This window comes from Symphalangus syndactylus, chromosome 12, assembly GCF_028878055.3.
Source record: "Symphalangus syndactylus isolate Jambi chromosome 12, NHGRI_mSymSyn1-v2.1_pri, whole genome shotgun sequence".
Taxonomy (NCBI): Eukaryota; Metazoa; Chordata; class Mammalia; order Primates; family Hylobatidae; genus Symphalangus; species Symphalangus syndactylus.
In genome coordinates this window covers 98710356-98731250 of record NC_072441.2, presented here as the reverse complement: position 1 = coordinate 98731250, position 20895 = coordinate 98710356, and the positions used below count along the sequence as shown (strand labels likewise).

The window sequence follows — 20895 nt, the reverse complement described above, 5'->3', positions numbered from 1 at the left end:
GGCTACTTTCCTAGCTCCAGGTGCGTGTCACTTCGTCCCCATCACCTCGCTCTGCCTTCTGCGGCCTCCTCCCGAAGCTGTCTCTTGATCATGCTTCCGCAGAGCATCCTCTTTCTGAGCCTCAGTTTCCTTTCTGGGTCTTCTCCCCACAAGGCCTCTCTAGTCATTGTAACTCTGAGATGAGCCCGAGTATCACGTGGGCGAGTTTCTAGAGTCTTCTCCCCTTCTCCTGGGACATACAGTCCCCAACTCGGCCTGGGATGCTGAGCTTGTCCTCCAGTGCTCCTGAGGACGCCACGTGCTCCACAGGGCCTCTGAGACGCCAGGCTCAGGTCTCACAGGAGCCAGTCCCCAGTCCAGGGCAGCCTCCCAGCCACCGCGCGTCGCCTCCGAATCTGCTCGGGTGCGCTCCATAGCTAGCTTCCTCTGGCCAGCCCGGCTTCATACCCACTCTAAGGCCACGAGGAATCCCGAGCTCCCTTCTCGGGAGTGGCGTCCACTCAGAGCCAAACAACCGGTACAATTTGCATCCCTCTTCCCCTGCAGTATCTGAGGGCCACCACGGCTGGCTTGTTCCCTAGGCTGGCCGAGGCCGCTGGCCTTGGCCCTGGTTTTCTCATCCTCCAGCCTCCTCATAGGGCAAAGCAGCATCTAGTCTCTCCTGCCCCACTCTGGTCTTCTAAGCAGAAGTTTCTTCGTGGTCCTGTTTTCTGCTGTGGGTCCAGCCTCTAGTATCCGAACAGTGGTAAACATTGCAATTAATAAGTCGTCCTGGCAAAACAGGAAGCGACTGGACGTGCAGAATTGGTGAAGCTAGAGTCTACACCAAATGCTGTTCTCCCTACTTTTTTTTTTTTTTTTTTTTTTTTTGAGACGGAGTCTCACTCTGTCATCCAGGCTGGAGTGCAATGGCACTATCTCGGCTCACTGCAACCTCCGCTTCTCGGGTTTAACCGATTCTCCTGCCTCAGCCTGCTGAGTAACTGGGATTACAGGCACTCGGCACTACGTCCGGCTAATTTTTGTATTTTTAGGGGAGAGGGATTTCACCACATTGGTCAGGCTGGTTTCGAACTCCTGACCTCGTGATCTGCCCGCCTCGGCCTCCCAAAGTGCTAGGATTACAGGCCTGATCCACCACGCCTGGAATCTCTCTACCTTTTTCATTTTTCACTTTCCCTAGTAAAACGTTTAAAAACAATCATAGTATTTCTCGGTGCATTTTGTTAGAACGAAGAGTATCTATGCAAACACTTAAGTAAGGCTGCGGGTGCAGCCTCTCAAGCACCCAAACCCTAAACAGAACGTCTCTGTCTCTGCGCCTAGCTCTTTATGCGGAACTTGGGGACACCTGGTTCTTCATTCCTCAGAGTTGGCCACCTTTCTCTGGTGTCCAGGCCAGACTTCCTCATTCAGTTCCTGTAGCAGTCTGCTAGTGCATTGGGAGGATCGGCCCTAGGCCGCTTTTAGCTAAAAACACCCAGGGGTGCCCAGGCCGGAACTAAGGAAGCAGGGTGAAGACCAGGCGCCCTGAGCACACCAGAGGCTCTCTCTGCGGCTTGCTTTAGCGTGGCCCGCGGGGCCACCACTGTGCCCGGGCCCTGTTTCCAATTGTTTCTATGTGCAGTTTGATTTGTACGTCTATTCTTTGAGAGTCTGAAATAGGCAATATTTTGTGAAAATCATAGAATGCTGGCGGGCCCCCTGGTTCCACGATTTCCAAATTTGAAGACAAAATAGTAACCAGCAACTACTGACATAGAAAGCGACCAGCCTCATTTGAGAACTTACAGCTAAGTTCAGACTCTTGCAACCTCGAGAAGAGGGACTATCTGTACATATCTGGCCACATGTCACCTGGGATGAACAGGGTGACGGGTCTGTTACAGACTTGGGGACATGGGGATACAATTGCAGTCTCTTTTTAAGGCACTAGCAAAACGAGATTTTCATGGGTCTCGAGGTTGGTCGGTGAGGATGGGGAAGGGAAACTGGACTTTTCTGGACGTTTAAGAGCCAATAGCGAGAGCTCCTCTAAGGTGACACTGGCCTCCGCACTGAAGCCCGCGCCTCCCGGATGCAGCTCGCCTGTGCGGGATCGTGCAGGGCTGGATTTCAGGTTTCACCCGTAAAGGCCATTCCCTTTGCTTGGCCTGAGTTTTCCCGAGTCAGCCGGGCTTTTGACTCTGCCAGTCTCAAACCCATTTGCGGTAGAGGCAACAGCAGGGGGCAGAGAGCAGCTCCAGCGTCTCGGGCCGGGCGTTCTCTCGCGGCCTCCCGGTCGCGCCTGGCCTTACGGTGCCCGTGTGGAGTGTGCAGCCTGAGCAGCGCCAAGTCCTGCTCCCTGTGCCTGGTGCCCTCCCTCAAGCCGTCATACGCTGCCCGAGAGAAGCCCTTCCAACCCGACTCAGCATCTTTAACCAGCTGCTTTCCCAAACAGCGCTGGCTCTCTGAGTCTGCACCCCGCTAAGACCTTTTCCCAGCCCAGCCCCGCCGCCCGCGTGCGGGATGAACCGAGTCGGTGCCTGGGCGAAGTAAAGAGAGTCCGCCGCGGACAGAGTCCCTGCCTGAGACCGCAGGGCCTCGGAGTGTCCCCGGACCTTGGAGCCTTTCTCCAGCGTCCTCCTTGGCTATGCCCTCCGCCGAGACCCGCTTTTCTCATCTGGTTTCCCCTGTGACTGGCCCTTCCTTTGAAGTCTGCCACCACTTCTCCTGGTCCCAAGACCTTGTCTTTCTGGCCCCGGACGGGCTCTAGCTGCCCTACACCGGTCCCCGCCCTCTGTCCCGGGCACACACCCCCGTGGGCATGCGCCCCTCACTCACTGTCCTGCTGCGGGGTGTCACTGCCGCTGGTGAGTCCCGGCGACTCCAGCAGGCTCCGGCCAGCCTCGCCCACGTTCTCGTCCGCCTGTGCCGCCACCATGTCCCCGGCTTCCTCCAGGTCTAGCAGGTGACTGACGGAGAAGTTCTTTTTCGCCTGCAGGGTGTCGAGGTTGCCCGGGCTGTCCAAGCGGCCGCCCAGCGCCGGTTGCCGCTCCAGAACGTGCCCGTAGCTGGAGGTCATGGTCTCCCCCACCGATCCCACCCACCCCCCTCTTCCCGCTCGAATCAACACCAAACGCTGTGGGCGCGAGGGGGGAGAGGAGCCGAGTGGGGAAGAAAGAGGGGGGTAGTGGAGAGAGAGAGAGAGAGACAGAGAGAGAGGGAGAGAGAGGAAGAGGGAGGGAAGGAGAGGAAGGCCAAAGAAAAAAAAAAGTGGAAAAGAGGGCGGGGGACTCCCTTCTGTAAAGCAGAGCGTTCTGCACCAGCCGCCTTCCGCAGCCTTGGTTGCTTTCCTGAGGCCAAATCCGGCGCAGTCCAAAGAGATAATCCACACTAAAATACAATATTAAAAAGTCACCCTATGTTCAGTTCAGGAGAAAAAAAATCCCTTCCAACTCTCCAAAAGTGTCCACACACACAGACTAAAAATAATAATAAGGGGGAGAGAGGAAAGCGGAGGCCAGCAGGGCGGGGGAGTTAGGCAAACAGAAGAAGAGAGAAGAAGGGGTGGGAGAGAAGAATCAAAGTGAATGGTTTTTTTAAAGGTTAAAAAAGTTATTCCCAGGCAAGAGTTCAAGCACCAACAGAAGAAGGCTTGTTCCAGCTTTAAAACATCTTCAAGAAAACGTGTTCCCCCCTCTCTGCACTCCTGTGGATTCTCAGGAGTGACTAAAGTTTCAGGAGGAGAGGGTGATGTCTTGCAGATGTATTAGAGAGCAGGATTCTCACTTTACTTTTTGTAAAGAGTAAAAAAAAAAAAAATTAAGAATTAAAAAAAAAAAGGCTTCAAGAGTCCGACGGAGGGTGCTGGTGGGTTCCCCCCTTTCCCTTCTCTCTCTCCCCCTCTTCTTGCTGGGCTCCTTTTTCCTTCTCAGTTGGATCAAGAAGCACTCTGGCACTTCAAAAGGCACAAACTGGCATGCAGAGGAGGCTTTGTAGGGAATACAAGAAAATTGGAGACCCCTGGGAGGGCAGATCTCTACTTAATAGGAGCCTGTAATTACGTGGCAAAGCCTTTGTGCCGTGCCTGACGTTTCACAGACCCCCTTTCTCCATCACAATCTCCTTCTTCCTTCTTTCCCTGGGACCAAAAAACAGTCTGATTAAGAAAACCCCCTTTGCCAACATCAGAGTTAGAGAGAAAGGGAGAGGGAGGGAGCAAGAGAGAGGGAGGGAGGGAGGGAGGGAGGGAGGAAGGGAGAGAGAGAGAGAGAACGAGAGAAGAGAAATGAGAGAGGCAAGAGAGCAAGAGAGCCCCTTCGGATTTCTAAAGGTCTAATTATCATTCCCCTGCAATAATATCACGGGGAGAAAAGACAAACTGAAACTCACAGTCACTTCAAACGTGCTGATTATTTTGCTTCGGCATTAACTCCTCCAGATTTGTTTAAGATCCTGTTGGAAAATCTCATTTGCATGTTTTGATAACAGCTGTGGGGAAATTTGGAAAAAAATCCACCACCATCACAATCAAATTTTCTTCTCCTTCTGCCTTCCCCCCCACCACCACCAAAAAAAAAAAAAAAAAAAAAAAAACAAAAAACAAAAAACAAACAAACAAAAAAAAACATTTTCTGCTGTTCTAACAGTTTTGGGCGGAGTACAGGGAGAAAGTAAGCATATTAAGGCTATTTTTGGTTCCGTGGAGGGAGCCTATTAAATAATGTAATAAAAATAACAAGAGGGATGATAATGGGAAGCTCTCTCACGCCTCTCGCAAGGACTAAAGGCAGGTTGGGGAGATCTAGAGGGCACCGAGTTTATTTGAGGCTTTCCCCGCCATTAGGAATACCAGGGCTAGGGCAATGAGAAAAGTACGTGTTTATTAAACTGGAGGAAAGGACTCCAAAAATATATTATAATCTTTCTCCCTACCCCCGCCAATTTTGTAACTTCTATGGTACGGCCAAGGTTGCTTCCCCAGGCGAGGACGCTAAACCCAGAGGGTCCCGCTGCCCAGATGCCTTGGAGCAGGCAGGAGCACTCCCAGAGACAAGAGTTGAGGAGGCTTCCGTGCGGTTCTGCGTCCAGCCTGGCTGTGGCGGCGGGAGGACAGAGAGGGGCGGAGGAACCCCCATCTAAGTCTACGGATAATCCTCTGTCGTCCGTCTGCGGAGCCCTAACTTGACAGAAGACAGAGAGGTGCTGAGCAGTTTTTTCATGACCTGTTGGAATGTGGTAACAGCTTTAACAGTCTCATTAGAAATGAGTTACTATATGACGACTAAGTAAAATATTAAGTGCTTATTTGTGGCGTTTTATGTTCTTTAAACGCGCGCGCACACACACACACACACACACACGCATCCTTATTCCCGCACTCCCTTGATTGCTAGACTTTTTTTTTCGTCCTATAGCCAAGAGGCTCGATTGGAGAGAAAGAAGGGTATGAGTGTGTGTGAATGGTTTCTGGGCTCCAAACGGCCATAGTTAGCCCAGAACTTCCAGCCCTGATCTGGGAAAAGAACATTTGATGCCATCAAAGGGCTGCAGATTGAAACCAGATGTGCTCGCCTCGGTTCTTTCCATGCATTTAATTAAGGAGCTGGGATGGAGGAGACTTTTTCATCATTAGTCCACCCACTCCCCCCTCCTCTCCTCAGTCTTTCGCCCTCCCCCCACTCTCCCCGCCCCCACCCCCATCCCTTGGCAGCTCGAACCCCCGACCGGGAGCCCAGAGCCCTGCCAGCGCCTCACTGTGCGCCGCGCACGTCGCTCGATCTCCCCAGCGGTACCGGCTCTAAGCAGTAAACATCTGTGCGCTTCTGAGCCAGGGCGAAGGGGACGCGCGTGGGGGGTGGGCGTGCACGCGGGTGGGCCAGCGCAGAGTGGGAGCTTGTGGGTGCCTTCGGTCGGGATTTCCAACTCAGCTGCCTCCGAGAGCCTAAGCTGAGCGCCGCACGTGCTCGTGCCATCTGCTGTACTGGACGCAATCTAATAGCGCAGAGAGGTTTCCACCCGGCATCCAATTCGATGTGGGCCGTTTTTCCCTTCCCAGCGGTTTGTCCTTGGAGCGGATCAGTCTCCCCAAAACCTCCCTAGAAATAGAGCAGCTCCTCGCCTCTCCCTCCTTTCGCATTCTCCATCCTCATTTACACAGTTGCGTTTTAACGTTGCTGTTTTTCCCCTACACAGACCGAATTGCCGGTCGTGACAAAGGTGTGGGTAAGGGCTGGGGACTTTTGGCATCCCCAAGACACGATGTTCCCCCTAAAGATCTAGCGTCCTCAGTCATTTAGGGGGTCAGCGTCATTAGATCGCCCTTTCGAGGAAATTGCCTTATCCGGGTGAACGGTCAATATGGTTGGGGAGCAAGGAATAGCCACAAGCAAGAGAGTTTATAGATGGGCATCCGGAGGCATACGCAGTCGTCTCCGCTGATACTCGGACGCATTCTCTAGAGGGACCGGGAGCTTCTTGAAAATCACCCACTTGTCATTCGTGTTAATATCAACAAATACCACCAATACCAACCAGGATGCTAACGGTTTCAAGAAAAACACCACACACATTTACTAATTTATGGACTATATATAAAATATTATATAATATACATAATGTATAATATGAATTTCTATGTGCAATATTTTCCCCAAATGTCTTTCGGACTGATGGCTCAAATACCCGCCAATGAGCTGGGCTTGTCAGACCTGTGCGCACCGCTCCTGCAGCTCCAGAAGCGCAAGGTCGGGGAGCCCACCTCTAGAAAAGGAGGTGGCCTTTGAAGAGTGAGGAACAGAGAGTGTCTTTGAGTCCTCGGAGCTGGAACTCGGGAGCAGAGTCCCAGGGTATTCAGGAAAAGGGAAGAGCGGCGTCGGGGACTTAGTCGCCGTCCCCGGGGGGCGCGAGGCAAGCAGCAGGGCCCTCTCCCGCCGTTCCGCAGTGCTTTTCTCAGAATTCCGCTGAGGTCACCAGAGCGCGAAGGCTTGAGGAACTCTTCACCACTCGGGAGAGGCTGCTCTTTCCCAAGATATCCCGTAGGCCTCAGCTGCAGGGACCAAGCCCTGGATTCCTCTAGCCCCGTCATCACCGCAGGGAGCTGCGAGGCAGGGTGGGCTGCGGGACGCGTTGGGACGGTCCCCTAGGAAGCAAATCACAAAAGCAAACACCCTGCAGAACTGATCCCCCCACCGCCCCCCCCCCCCGGCTTTTCTTGCTTGTTTAAGTCTTTGTGGGTTTTTTCTTTTCCTTTTTTTCTATTAGCAATTACAAGTGTTTTGGATCCACACTCTGATTATGTTTACACACATTTGTAATTTGTTGAGAGTCTGGATTGCAATTTTAAAATATCGGGATAACGCTTCAGGGAAATTCAAGACAGAGCTGATAATGCGTTCACCTCATAAACGACAAAAGGCGTGCTTGAGCTGGAGAAGGCGCTCCCGAAACCCTCCAAGCCAGAGGTGATGCTGTCCCCAAGGCACCCATAGGCAAGCCCGGGAGCTCCTTCCCAGAGCGCCATAGGTCGCTGCTCCTAGCCTCTCCTTGACCTCCAGGTTGCAGGTCCTGCTCGCAAGAGGGGTGGACCAAGGGGGAAACTGATGGACCAAAGTTCTCTGGGCTTGGCTCACGTTGTAGGAACCAGGAGGGCCAAGCACCCTGAGAATTCGAACGACCATCTGGCAGAAAGATGTCAGGAGAGGAGACTTGAAGCTTTGGCGGATAGCACATACTCATCTCCCAAGCAGGCGGCAGGCTTGGCCTGGCATTTAGAAGGCCCCGGAGAATAGCCTGCTGTTGCCCCTGTAGTTCCTTAATCACTACTTTGCTTTCCCCATGTGACTTTTGGGGGTGGGAGAGAGAGCTGGAAAAAGAGAATTTCTAACTCAAAATCTCTGAACATGTGTAGGCCTTTCTTTGTCTTTAGCTTTGACTTCCATCCATCAATTATTATTTTTTGAAGTTTGAAGCTCTGCATGACGTAACTAACCAGAAACTTCTCCCTTATGACCCTTCCAGCATCTGAGACCCACTTTCCAACCATTCCTTCTGCCCTACCTCCTTTACAATAACTCCTGTTTTTGAATTCCTCCCTATGTAAGTGGGAGCGAAGCTAGATCTAGCAAGGGAACATGACAATAGATCAGATCAAGGTAGGAGAAAGGTTTGGTTCTCAGCCATGTGCCTTTGGGTGGTCCTGTTAATAGTCAGGTTTGGTACTGATTACTGTCTAGGGTTCCCCTGGCACTGAAAGTTGGCAGAACTCTGCCTTATCTGGCTAGCAGAATGTCTCCAACCCTAAGCAATTTCCTCTGTGAGGTGGAAACCAGGGGTTGCACTCCCTGACATGTTAATAAACTAACATGATAATTAGGTGACAGGTCACAGGTTCCATGACACATAAAGAAGACAACCCCACTCTCAGGCAAATAACATGCTGTGGGAATGAAAATGCTTTCCTTCTCATGGTTGACAATCTAAGACGTATTCATTAGCAATGATACAGGGGAAAAGACAAATGCAAAATGGATTCTGCAGGGTTCCCATATTTTAATGTTTTTAGGAGTCTTTATGTCAGGCTTGAAAGGAACTCTCTTTTATCCTTCCAATTCTGATTCTTGTAATAATAAGTGTTATTTCAGGAGCATTTCTCCCATGCTCTATTCTTTATCCAATAGCCCCATTGAATTTTTTTGAAATTTTATAATAATCAAAGGAAGTCAGACTAAAAATACATTTCCAAGTAATGAGCTGGTAATTGATCTACTCTGTTATAGGCTGGGAAGCCCAATATATTCAGGTGGGACCTAGAATAGTTTCATTAAGCCCATCTGCTCCTCAAATCACTGGCTGGACACTGACTTTGCATATATCACTGAGGCAGCTTTAGCTAAAGACATCAGTGACCTGCACATTTACAAATGCAGTAAGTATTCCTCAGGCCTTATTTTGCTAAATGCTTCTGCTATAATTGATAGTGTTGAGCATCCTTTTTTTTTTTTTGAATATTTTTCTCTTGGTCCTCTATTTCTCTGACCACTTATTTTGGTTTTCATAGTGTATTCCTTTTTCTCTGCTCACTCCTTAAATATTTATATTCTCCAGAATTCTGGTCTTCATTTTACTGTCTTTCAAAATAAATAGGTTGTTCTTAGAAGATATCATACTTTTTATGGGTTATGTCTCGGTCTGTTTTATGTTGCTATAAAAGAATATCTGATTGGGAGGCCGAGGCGGGCAGATCACAAGGTCAGGAGATCGAGACCATCCTGGCTAACATGGTGAAACCCTGTCTCTACTAAAAATACAAAAAATTAGCCAGACGTGGTGGCAGACGTCTGTAGTCCCAGCTACTTGGGAGGCTGAGGCAGGAGAAAGGCATGAACCCAAGAGGCAGAGCTTGCAGTGAGCCGCGATCTTGCCAATGCACTCCAGCCTGGGCAACAGAGTGAGACTCTGTCTCAAAAAAAAAAAAAGAATACCTGAGGCTGGGTCATTTATAAAGAAAAGAGGTTTGTTTAGCTCAAGGTTCTGCAGGCTGAGAAGTTCAAGGATAAGTTCAAGTTCAAGTCCTGGCTTCTGGTGAGACCTATTCTGCTGCATCACAATATGGCAGAGAGGGCAAAAGGGGAAGTGGACATGTGTGAAGAGAGGGAAATCTTAGGGGCATCCCAGCTTATAATAACCCGCTTTCATGAGAATCCATTCCCCTGAGAACTAATTCCCTCTTGTGAGAACAAGAATGTATTTATTAATGCTAGAACAGCACTGAGCCATTCATGAGGGATCCACTGCCATAACCCAAACACCTCCACTAGGCCCCACCGCCAACTCGCCCTCACTAGGGATCAAATTTCAACATGAGCTTTGGTGGTAACAAACAAACCATATCCAAACCATAGCAGTTAACTACCACCTGTTTGTCAATGAGTCCAAAATGTAAACCTTAAGCTTGTCCACCTACTTACTGTCATCTTGTGCAAACTGAGCAACTTACCACTCCAAGCCTCAGCTTACTCATCTCTCAAATAATGCTAATTATGGCACCTACCATATATATTTGTGAAAATTAAATAAGAATGCAGGCCATCAATTTATCACAGTGCTTAGCATATAGTAAGCTCTGAAGAAAAAAAAGATAGCTATCTCCTTGCTGGATCTGCACATTTATTGAAGAAACATAAACTTAAACTCTTGCCCCAGTAGTAAACCTAGAAATTATCTCAAATTCCTTCCTCTTTGAGGACCACCTGGAGGTGGTCTGCCTATATTATCTAGCTGGCATCAATCCTGATGCAAAATAGCCAATAAATCCTTGTGGAATTGGAACTGAAAATAAAGTGATACTGGAGGAGGTGAATAGGCAACACTATATGTGAATATGTATGTATTATATTTATAGTGTGTTCATATTATATAAACATAACAACAGTTAGTAGTCCAGGTGTCTTGCCAGATACTCTCAGGAAATATGAGTATGCAGGTACTAGAACTTCTCTGTCTTGAGGAACCCAAATCTTACTCACTAGGCTGATTCAGATGTACCACAAATGGCAATTGAGAGGATTAAGAAAGATAATAAAGGAAAAATGCCTTATCATAATCAATACTCAACAAATGTTTGTTCCCTTCCTCCACTCTTTACCTTATGCTCAGATTCTTCTGGGCTTCACAGGATAATAGGAGGCTTAATTCTTGCTATCTTCCTGTTTTAGAAAAATCCTTTAAGGATGGGCATATGCATGTAACTTAGATGCTTAAAAATGGGAATGGCTCTAGGCAAGCAGCAGCACACACAGCTGTAAGAGAAACCAATGCCAACCCTCATTCCTTTGCAGGAAGAATTCATGCCTAGTAGTTTTTTTGTGTGTCTCACTCTGAGAATTTGAGAACCTGCATACTCACCAGATTATTGGCCCTGAATAAGACATCTAAACTGAGATCCCAGACTAGGCTGGTGCCTCTACAAGCTCTTCAACTTTTGGGCCCTGAAGCTCTGTTTCCAGGCCAAGCAGACGTGAGATGGAATCTAATAGTACAAATACAAAATTCTCTGGACCTGGGTAAGTTAGGCTGATTTGAAATGCATACGGTCCTTCAGCTGACTTTGGTGCTTATTTACAGCATACCTGGTGGGTGTGCCACATTAGATAACCTTCCTTGGCTTGCTGCTCCCATAAATCTGGAACCAAGTATAGCCCACTTCTCTACCTGCTTTCCTCCCCTTCTATAAATCTCTAAATTTCTGAACTTGTCTCCCTCTTTTCTCCCAGATCTCCACTTTTCCTATAATGCTAGCTCACAGGTAAACGTCCAAGCTGGTCACAACTTCTTTTGTCCCTTTATACCTGTTAGGTTAGGTATATATTTTACCCTAATTTTTCTTGTTTTTATCTTGTTAGAGACACCTGGATCTGCCTTATTTCAAGTTTTTCTCCACAGTAATCTCACAAAATTTCGGAGACTTTTTTATTCTTTCCAGCCTCAAAGTGATGCTTTGAGATAATGTGTATGTGAGGAACTCAGTGTAAAAGGTATGACTGTATATAGGACCAGTTACATTTCTCATTACCTCCAGTTGTCATTCTTTCCTGACATTCTTTTCTTGCCTTTATCACTACAGAAAAGAAGTAAGGATTTATATACTGGAAATAAGAAAACTAACTTTTATTAAAAAATCTAAAATAATGTGTTATATCAGCACTTTGCAGATCACAAACCTATTATTTCCACATTTTGTTCAGTCACCATTCACCTCTTTATACAATACATACCTTTGTCTTTCATGAACCTGGTACCCAGCTCTGCATTTAAAGCACCAAAACTACCTATCTCCGAAATACATACTGGAAAACAAAAACAAAAACCCTTCCTTTTGCTACTTACCCTTTTATTCTTTCTTCTTTCTTGATTTGTTCTTTTGAGCATCATCTGCTCCTTTAAGCCAAAAGTCAGAATTATTTCCTTCAAAACATGAAAAGAGATTTAGTGACCTCTCTAATACTCATTACTATTTTGTATCTCAGTCTCCATTAAAAACTATTACACAGGATCAAAGATATCAACATTTATATTCTATTTTGGACCAAATGACATAAAGTAGTAGTTCACCATTAATCTTTAACCATTACCAGACACTGTATTACATCCTACTTTGTCCCTAATGTGGTGTAAAGACTAGAGGCTTTAGAGGCTTTGAAAGTTTATTCTTTGCTTCTACCTCTTTAAAGAAATTTTGAGCAAGTAACTTAGTTCCTCTGAGTCTCACACTTTGAGTCTCAGAAGCTCAAAGTACATCTGAAAAAAAAGTAAGGCAGGGAGCGGTGGCTCATGCCTGTAATCCCAGCACTTTAGGAGACTGAGGGGGGTGGATCACAAGGTCATGAGATCAAGACCATCCTGGCTAACACAGTGAAACCCCGTCTCTACTAAAAATACAAAAAATTAGCCAGGTGTGGTGGCGGGCGCTTGTAGTCCCAGCTACTCGGGAGGCTGAGGCAGGAGAATGGCGTGAACCTGGGAGGCAGAGTTTGCCGTGAGCTGAGATTGTGCCACTGCACTCCAGCCTGGGTGACAGAGCCAGACTCCATCTCAAAAAAAAAAAAAAAGTAAGATAGTAAGTAAGACCTAACATAGTGCCTGGTAAGTAATAAATACTCACTAAAAGTTAGTTCAGAAATTCTTTTGGCAATGATGTAGTAGCTTATCGCAGAAGAGTAGTGCTCCCTGCAAAAGCAACTTAAGAACCTAAAAATATTTATATCTTCCTCACTTCAAATATCAGACACCTGCCAAGGCGATCAAGACTTGAGAAACCGTATATTCCAGACAAGGATGCTCTGAGGTAAGTCAGACTTGTTTTATTCCATTTTTATCCTTGGGTTATCGGCAGCACTTTGGAATAGAACAAGAGACTGAAAAAAGAGATAGTATTTGTTTAAAAAAAGGAGAACAGTAGAGATTTATGCAATTGTATGGCCATGGAGGAAAAGAAATTGGAGTTTGGTATTGATGAGATTTTATAGAGAAGGAAGGCTGAGACAAATGAGACCAATATTCACATCAGTTTTCCCCTACAAGATATTAGCCAATTAAGCTGCACAGGCAAAAGGCTAAGAAGAAGAACATAATGTGAATAATGGCAAATCAGAGATTTTTGCAACTTGACAATACTAAGGAGACCAATACTGAAGTTCATGTCAAGGAGAAGAATCCATAAGAAACACTCCAGGCTCTCTCTTAGAAGTCCTGGAAAGCTACACCCTATGAATGCAAAAAAATTGCATGTAGACTGAGCCTTACAAAGACTGAATTTAGTCCCAGATTGGATTGAGCTAATCTGTCTCTCTGTTGCCTTTCAAGATAGGTTGAATCCTCTCTGGAGGAATATAGCATGAGTCATTTTTTTTTTTTGAGACAAAGTCTTGCTCTGTCACCCAGGCTGGAGTGCAGTGGTGCAATCTCGGCTCACTGCAACCTCTGCCTCCCAAGTTCAAGTGATTCTCCTGTTTCAGCCTCCCAAGTAGCTGGGATTACAGGTGCCTGCCACCCCACCCGGCTAATTTTCATATTGTTAGTAGAGATGGGATTTCACTCTGTTGGCAAGGCTGGTATTGAACTCTTGACCTAAAGTGATCCACCCACCTCAGCCTCCCAAAGTGCTGGGATTACAGGTGTGAGCCACCACATCTGGCCTAGAATCATTTTAATGTTTATACAAAATGTCCAACATTTGATAAAAATAACAAAAAAAGGCACCAAAAAATCTAGTGTATTAAAAAGTTAGTCCGGGAGAGACAATACACAACAGAAAAAGATGGCCCAGATATTGGAGGTAGCAGACATGGACTAAAAAATAACTAATTAACATAATCAAAGTAATAAATGATAAAATGAGAATTTCATCAGAAAACATGCAACTATAAGAATCAAATGAAATTTCTAGAACTAAAAAATGCAAAAACTGAACTTAAGAACTCAAGAGATGAGTTTATCAGGATATGTGACACAGCTTAAGAGGGAATTAGTGAGCTGGAAAATAAATAGGTCAGAAGAAAAGACTGAAGCAGAGCGCAAAAATAATGAGAAGTATAGAAAAAAAAAGAGATATATATGATAAGATATAGATATATGGATAACATCTAACATCCATGTAGTTGAATTTCAGAAGAAGAATAAAGAGAGGATGGGGGAAATTTAAATAAATTGGGTTTGATTAAAATTTGTCCTAAGTTGATGGAAGACATCAAGTTACTGATTCAAGAAGCTCGTTAAACAAGATGAATAAATACAAATAGAAGAAAATGATACCTACATACATCATAATAAGACTGGTGAGATACAAACAAAACACAAACAACAAAAAGGAAAATTTTTAAAGGGCCAGAGAAATAAAGATATTTTGGCCTCAAAGTAGCAAAAGCAAGACTTTAGGCTGACTGCTCAACAGAAACAATGAAAGCCAGAGACAATGGGATGACATTTTTTAAGTACTGGAAACAAATAACTGCCCTCCTTAAGTTCTATGCCTAGTGAAAGTATCTTTGTTAAAACAAAATGAAGATAGTTTCGGACAAAGTAAAACTTGAGATAATTTGCTGCCAGCAAACTCACACTAAACACAGTTTCTAAATGATTTTACCTAGAAACATAGAAATTCAGGAAGAAATGAAGTGCAAAATAAATGGCAAATATGTCAGTAAGTCTGAATGAATATTGACTGTAAAAATAATACTAACAATAATGTCTTATGTTCTAAATACACTAATTAAAAGACAAGAAGCATCATGCTGCTACAGATTGCTACAAGAGCTACTCTTTAAATATAAAGAAAAAGAGAAGTTAAAAGCAAAAGAATGAGAAGAACATTTTGTGAAAAGATCAGCAAAACAAAGCATATGAGTACCAGAAAAGATATGCTTAAAAGGAAGAAACAATTTTAGACATGAAAAAGGACATTTAATAACAACAAATAAAGTGAATGTTATAGAAAAACATTACAATTAAACTTTGTATGCATCTGTTAGTGTGGCTTCCAAAAATAAATATTAAAAATTAGATGAACCAAGAGGAGAAATATACAAAACCATAATTATAGAGAATATTTAATATATCTTTCTCCATAACATAAAAAGACAAAAAAAATTATTAAAAAGAAGGGAGGTCTGAAAAATACTTGGCCTAGTTGACACATATGGAACACTGAAGTCAACTATGATGAACTATGTATATTTTTTCCAAGTGCATAGATAACATTGACCAAAATGTTAATGACTATATGCACTGTGGTTTGAATGTTTGTCTCTTTCAAAACTCATATGGAAACTCAGTCTCCAGTGTAACAGTATTAAGAGATGAGAACTTTAAAATGTGATGGGGCCTTTAAAAGGGTTATGAGGTCTCTGTCCTCATCAATGGATTAATAGGTTTGCAGGAGTGGGTTAATTATCGTGAGAGTGGGTCTGTTATTAAAGCCAGTTTGGCTGTCTCTAATAAGCTCCCTTGCCATGTGATGCCACCTTGGGGGCTCTAAAGAGAGTCTCCACCAGTAATAGGGCTCTCGCCAGATGCGGCTCCAAGACCTTGGACTTCTCAGTCACCGGAACTGTGAAAAATAAATTTATTTTCGTTATAAATTACCCAATCTCAGGTATTCAGTTGTAGCAACAGAAAATGGACTAAGGCAGACAAATATATGCAGAGCCATTAAATGAGTCTCAAAATTATTCAAGGCATTGAAACTAGTCAATTAAATGCTCAAGCTAGAATTCAAGTGTAAAATAAAGACATAATCAGAAGAGATAACCAGAAGATTCCAGTATGCTTGGAAATTAAGCTATTTTATTCTGTAAACTATTTATCAAAGAAGAAATCTAAATGGAAGCTAGAAACATTTTGGACTACACAATGAAAATCCTACATATCCAACATATAGAATGCATCTAAGGATATTTGTAATGGAGATTTTATAGTGTTATAGTCTTAAGATATATTAGGGAAAAAAGGACTGAAAACTTGTGATTCAAGTATCTATCTCAAAAACATAAAAAACTGAAGATTAAACACTAACAAAGTAGAATAAAAGAAACAATAAAGATGAATTGAAACTAATAAGATAGAAAAAAAAGGAGGTACAATGGAGAAAGTCCACAAAGCTAAAAGCAGATACTTCAAATAGACCAAGAAAATCAGTAAGTTCTTTGCCAGTCTAAGAAAGAACAAAAGAGAAAAAAAATGAATTATCAATATTGGGGTAAAAAAAGGGGAATCAACACAGATGTCTATATATTAAATACATCTTAAGAGAGTAATTATGTTTTCATTCAAATAAATTTGAAAATGCAGAAGAAATGTACAGATTCTTTAAAAACAGAATTTAACGGCCGGGCACGGTAGCTCACGCCTGTAATCCTAGCACTTTGGAAAGCCGAGGCGGGTGGATCACCTGAGGTCAGGAGTTCGAGACCAGCCTGGCCAACATGGTGAAAATCTGTCTCTACTAAAAATACACACACACAAAAAATAGCCAGGTATGGTGGCAGGCACCTGTAATCCCAGTTACTTGGGAGGCTGAGGCAGGAGAATCACTTGAATCCGGGAGGTGGTGGAGGTTGCAGTGAGCTGAGATGGCGCCATTGCACTCCAGCCTGGGCGACAGAGTGAGACTCCTCAAAAAAAAAAAAAAAAAGCTGGGCGTGGTGTATCACGCCTGTAATCCCAGCACCCTGGGAGGCCGAGGCGGGTGGATCACGAGGTCAGAAGATGGAGACCACCCTGGCTAACATGGTGAAAACCAGTCTCTACTAAAAATACAAAAATTAGCTGGGCGTAGTGGCACGCCTGTAGTCCCAGCTGTTCCAGAGGCTGAGGCAAGAGAATCGCTTGAACCAGGGAGTCAGAGGTTGCAGTGAGCCAAGATCTCGCCACTGCACTCCAGCCTGGCGACAGAGTGAGACTCTGTCTCAAACAAACAAACAAACAAACAAAAGAGAATAGAATTTTTTTTTTTTTTTTTTGAGACAGAGTCTCGCTCTGTCGCCCAGGCTGGAGTGCAGTGGCGCGATCTCGGCTCACTGCAAGCTCCGCCTCCCGGGTTCACGCCATTCTCCTGCCTCAGCCTCTCCGAGTAGCTGGGACTACAGGCGCCCGCCACCACGCCCGGCTAATTTTTTATATTTTTAGTAGAGACGGGGTTTCACCGTGGTCTCGATCTCCTGACCTCGTGATCCACCCGCCTCGGCCTCCCAAAGTGCTGGGATTACAAGCGTGAGCCACTGCGCCCAGCCAGAATTTAACAAGATTAACACAAGAATAATTATGAGTAATCTTACATATTTTAAAGAAATTGAATTAATCTTTTCCACTCGGAGATCTTCAGACAGACTCAGATGGCATGAAGGATCAATTTTTTCATTAATTTAAAGAAGAAATAATAGCAATATTATAAATAATCTTCTGAAGAATGAATAAAGAGGACACATGTCTGCCGGGCGCAGTGGCTCACGCCTGTAATCCCAGCACTTTGGGAGGCCGAGGCGGGCGGATCACAATGTCAGGAGATCGAGACCATCCTGGCTAACACGGCAAAACCCCGTCTCTACTAAAAATACAAAAAATTAGCCGAGTGTAGTGGCAGGTGCCTGTAGCCCCAGCTACTAGGGAGGCTGAGGCAGGAGAATGGCATGAATCCTGGGAGGCAGAGCTTGCAGTGAGCCGAGATTGCGCCACTGCACTCCGGGCTGGGCGACAGAGCAAGACTCTGTCTCAAAAAAAAAAAAGACACATAAAGACACATGTCTCAACTTGTTTTATGAGGCCAGCATACTTCTGAAAACAAAACCAAAATGGGACATTATAAGAAAGGAAAATCACACAAAAAGGAAAATTACAGGTCAATATGTATAAGTAAATAAACAAAACTACAAAACTATTATATGAAATACTGGCAAATCAAATTGAGTGATATACAAAAATCATAATACTTCACAATCAAGTTGAGTTTATTCCAGGAATGCAAAGCTGGTTTAATATTAAAAAGTCAATCAACGTCATTCACCACTTTAAGAGAACAGAAGAGAAAAATTACATGTTTATCTAAACTCATGACAAAATAGTATTTGATAAAATTACATAGTCATAATAATTTTTAAAAACCTTAACAAACTGGGGATACAAAACAAGTCCCTCAATCTGGCAAATAACACTTATGAAAAGCCTACTGAAAAAATAACACTTGTTGGTAAAATATTCAAAGCTTTCCCTCCGAGATTTAGAATGAGAAAAGGATGCCTACTAATATCATTTCTATTTACATTCTTTTAAGGCCCTAGGCAGTACAATAAAAAAGAAGAAAAACTAATAAAAAAATTGGAAAGAAAGAAATAAAGCTCTTTTTATGAGAAAATGACAGAGTGATATATCTAGTCTAAAGCCACATTAAGATAACATCATACATTCACCAAAATAGTTAAATGAAATAGACAGTGCTTTTAAGAATTTAGAATAGTTCGAACACCACTCTCATACACTGAAATACTCATATACTGCTGGTAACTTTGTACAACCAACTGAAACTCCCATACACTGCTTCAGGGAATGTAAATTGGTACAACTTTTGAAAACCAGCAGCACCTACTAAAGTCAAATATATGCCATGACCCAGACATTTTATTCTGGGTCATAGGTAACAATCCAACAGAAATGCTTTCATACATGTACCCAAAGAAATACACACACACACACACACACACACACACACACACACACACACAAACAGTAATGCACTATTTGTACCAGACCCAAACTGCAAATAACCCAAATATCAGTATTATGGGTAAAAAGAAATTAATATATTTATATAGTTGAATACTGTCCACTGCTACATGCAACAACATGGTTAAATCTCACAAAGATAATGTTGATTAAAAAATCACAGGCACAGAGTACAGTTTGTACATTTCATTTAAGAAAAAAAATGGTTCTCTCCATATTCTACTTTCCAAGCTGAAAACATTTCATATTATTACATTTCTCACAGAAACTACAGTTCAAGCAAGAAATCAGAGGCTCAGTTTTTGGTATTTATCTACCACAGAGGATTTCTGTAAGAATGAGTAGGAAATGTGAACAAAATGCTTAAAACAGAATGTTAATTGCTCTAAAAAACATAAAATATTTTCACGAATTGCCTTCTAATATTTAGCAGGATTTTAACTATGCTTTTTTGTGTCTGATGAAATTATATACTAAGTATATAGCATGGCACACAGGCATCTGAAATATATAAGGCCATGATAATTCTCTCTCAGCTATCCGGTTGTTCACACTGACCTCAATTTTATAACCAAGGAACTGTAGTAGTAGTAATAATGGCTTAATGAGTATTCGCTATATGTTAAACACTGTGCTAAGTGTATATCCTTTATCTCATTTAATCTTCACAATAACCCCATAAGGTAAGTTTTACTATTTTCTTTTACAGATAAGAAAATCAAACAAGTAGTTTTCCCAGGGGATCACCCAGGCATGATTAGAATCTGGTTCCCTCTGATGACCAGGCGTGGACTCTTAACCACCTTGCTAGATGATGTATCATGCCGGAATGCATTAATGATGTAAATTCAGACCAATTCAATGGTCTGAAACTGTATAGGTAAGATTTAGAGTAAATTTAGTCCCCCAAATCCCTCTGTTTCCCTCCCTTAGCCTCTACTTCACCCTCACTTGACCCCCTTGAGTTACTTTGCACTACACTGGCAATTGAAAACATAAAAATATCACAAGGAAGAGGAAAACAGTGATACCTTTGCTTATCTTATTAAAGGGTTCATATCCCAAAATAGGGTTAACACGGATGGTTTTAGAATCTGTCTAGTTTTTGAATGCTTTTCCTGAAGATGGAGTAAAGAGGGAGGTTATATAGTCAGCATCTGGACTTGCTGTTTTTCTTGGTAAAACAATGGAAAAGAGGGAATTACAAAATGAATACTTAGCCTATAAATCAGAGAATACTTGTACTTAGATTATTTTTTCTCTTTATCTTTACACCCACCCTATTTTTGAAAGGTATTTGTTCTTTGCAATGAAAAACTCATTTGCCATGTCACATCGGGATGCATATTGTTATCAGTATGTTTCTCAGGTGCTAGGAATCAGGCTCCTCTTTGGACAGAAGGGAAGATTTGTCATGGCTCTGCCTCTGGATTGTGTTGGTGAAGTATGTTCTTTCTGGAGATAACAGCTTCAACTGAAAAAATCTGAACTTACATAAGTTGAAGAAAATTTTCAGCTACTGCACCCTACTGCAGTGAGAAGAATAATAAAAACCTTGAACCCATTACTCATGTATGAGAACAAAGGGAGCCTTATTGAAGATCAAATGAAAAGTATAAATACTGAGTCAGACAGCACAAGAAGTGAGGATTACAAGCTCTTATTGCCCATATTGTTGTTAATAGCATTTGAGACTGAAGGTCCAATATAATTCAACACAATAACCCTTGTACGTCTTGATTTTTCTATATTTGCAGATTCTTAACTATTCACCTTTTCACCTAAAACTTTATTTCTCAACAAGATGTGTAAGGTCTTCATTGCACTTTTCATGTCTGTTTATCTCAAAGCCTAACCAGCAAATTTATCTCAAAGCCTAACCAGCAAAATGTGTATTTTTAAAACAATCCTGCAGGCTTTTCTGAATTAGACACACATTTATTCACTTACTAAAAACGTATCTAGTGCCTACCAATTCTGAGGGGTAAAAAAAAAAAAAAAAAAAATCAGATCTGCCTACAGTGTGCTCACTATCTAAGAGGGAAGAAAAACAAACTGATATTTGTAAAAACATCTGTGTGGTAGAGTCAATGATTGAACACTCTATTTCTCAAATCTTAAAAGAAGTATTGTTTAAAATTT

General features: G+C 43.4%; 1 protein-coding gene across 4 annotated transcripts in view; it reads right to left on the bottom strand.

Moving 5' to 3' along the window:
• PRRX1 (paired related homeobox 1) overlaps positions 1 to 5058 on the bottom strand; it is a 77769-nt gene extending 72711 nt beyond the window's left edge. For 2 of the 4 annotated variants that reach the window (XR_010117617.1, XM_063627259.1), the window contains exon 1: positions 2824 to 4607. Coding sequence is in view for 3 of the 4 variants with exons in the window: in XM_063627259.1 (XP_063483329.1) it covers positions 2824 to 3064 (241 nt within the window). In the remaining variant the exon portion in view is untranslated. Of the gene's footprint in view, positions 1 to 2823; positions 4608 to 4917 lie in introns of those variants that run through there. The other 2 variants (XM_063627258.1, XM_063627260.1) reach the window with 2 other exon arrangements.
• Between the last annotated feature and the right edge of the window lie 15837 nt (positions 5059 to 20895).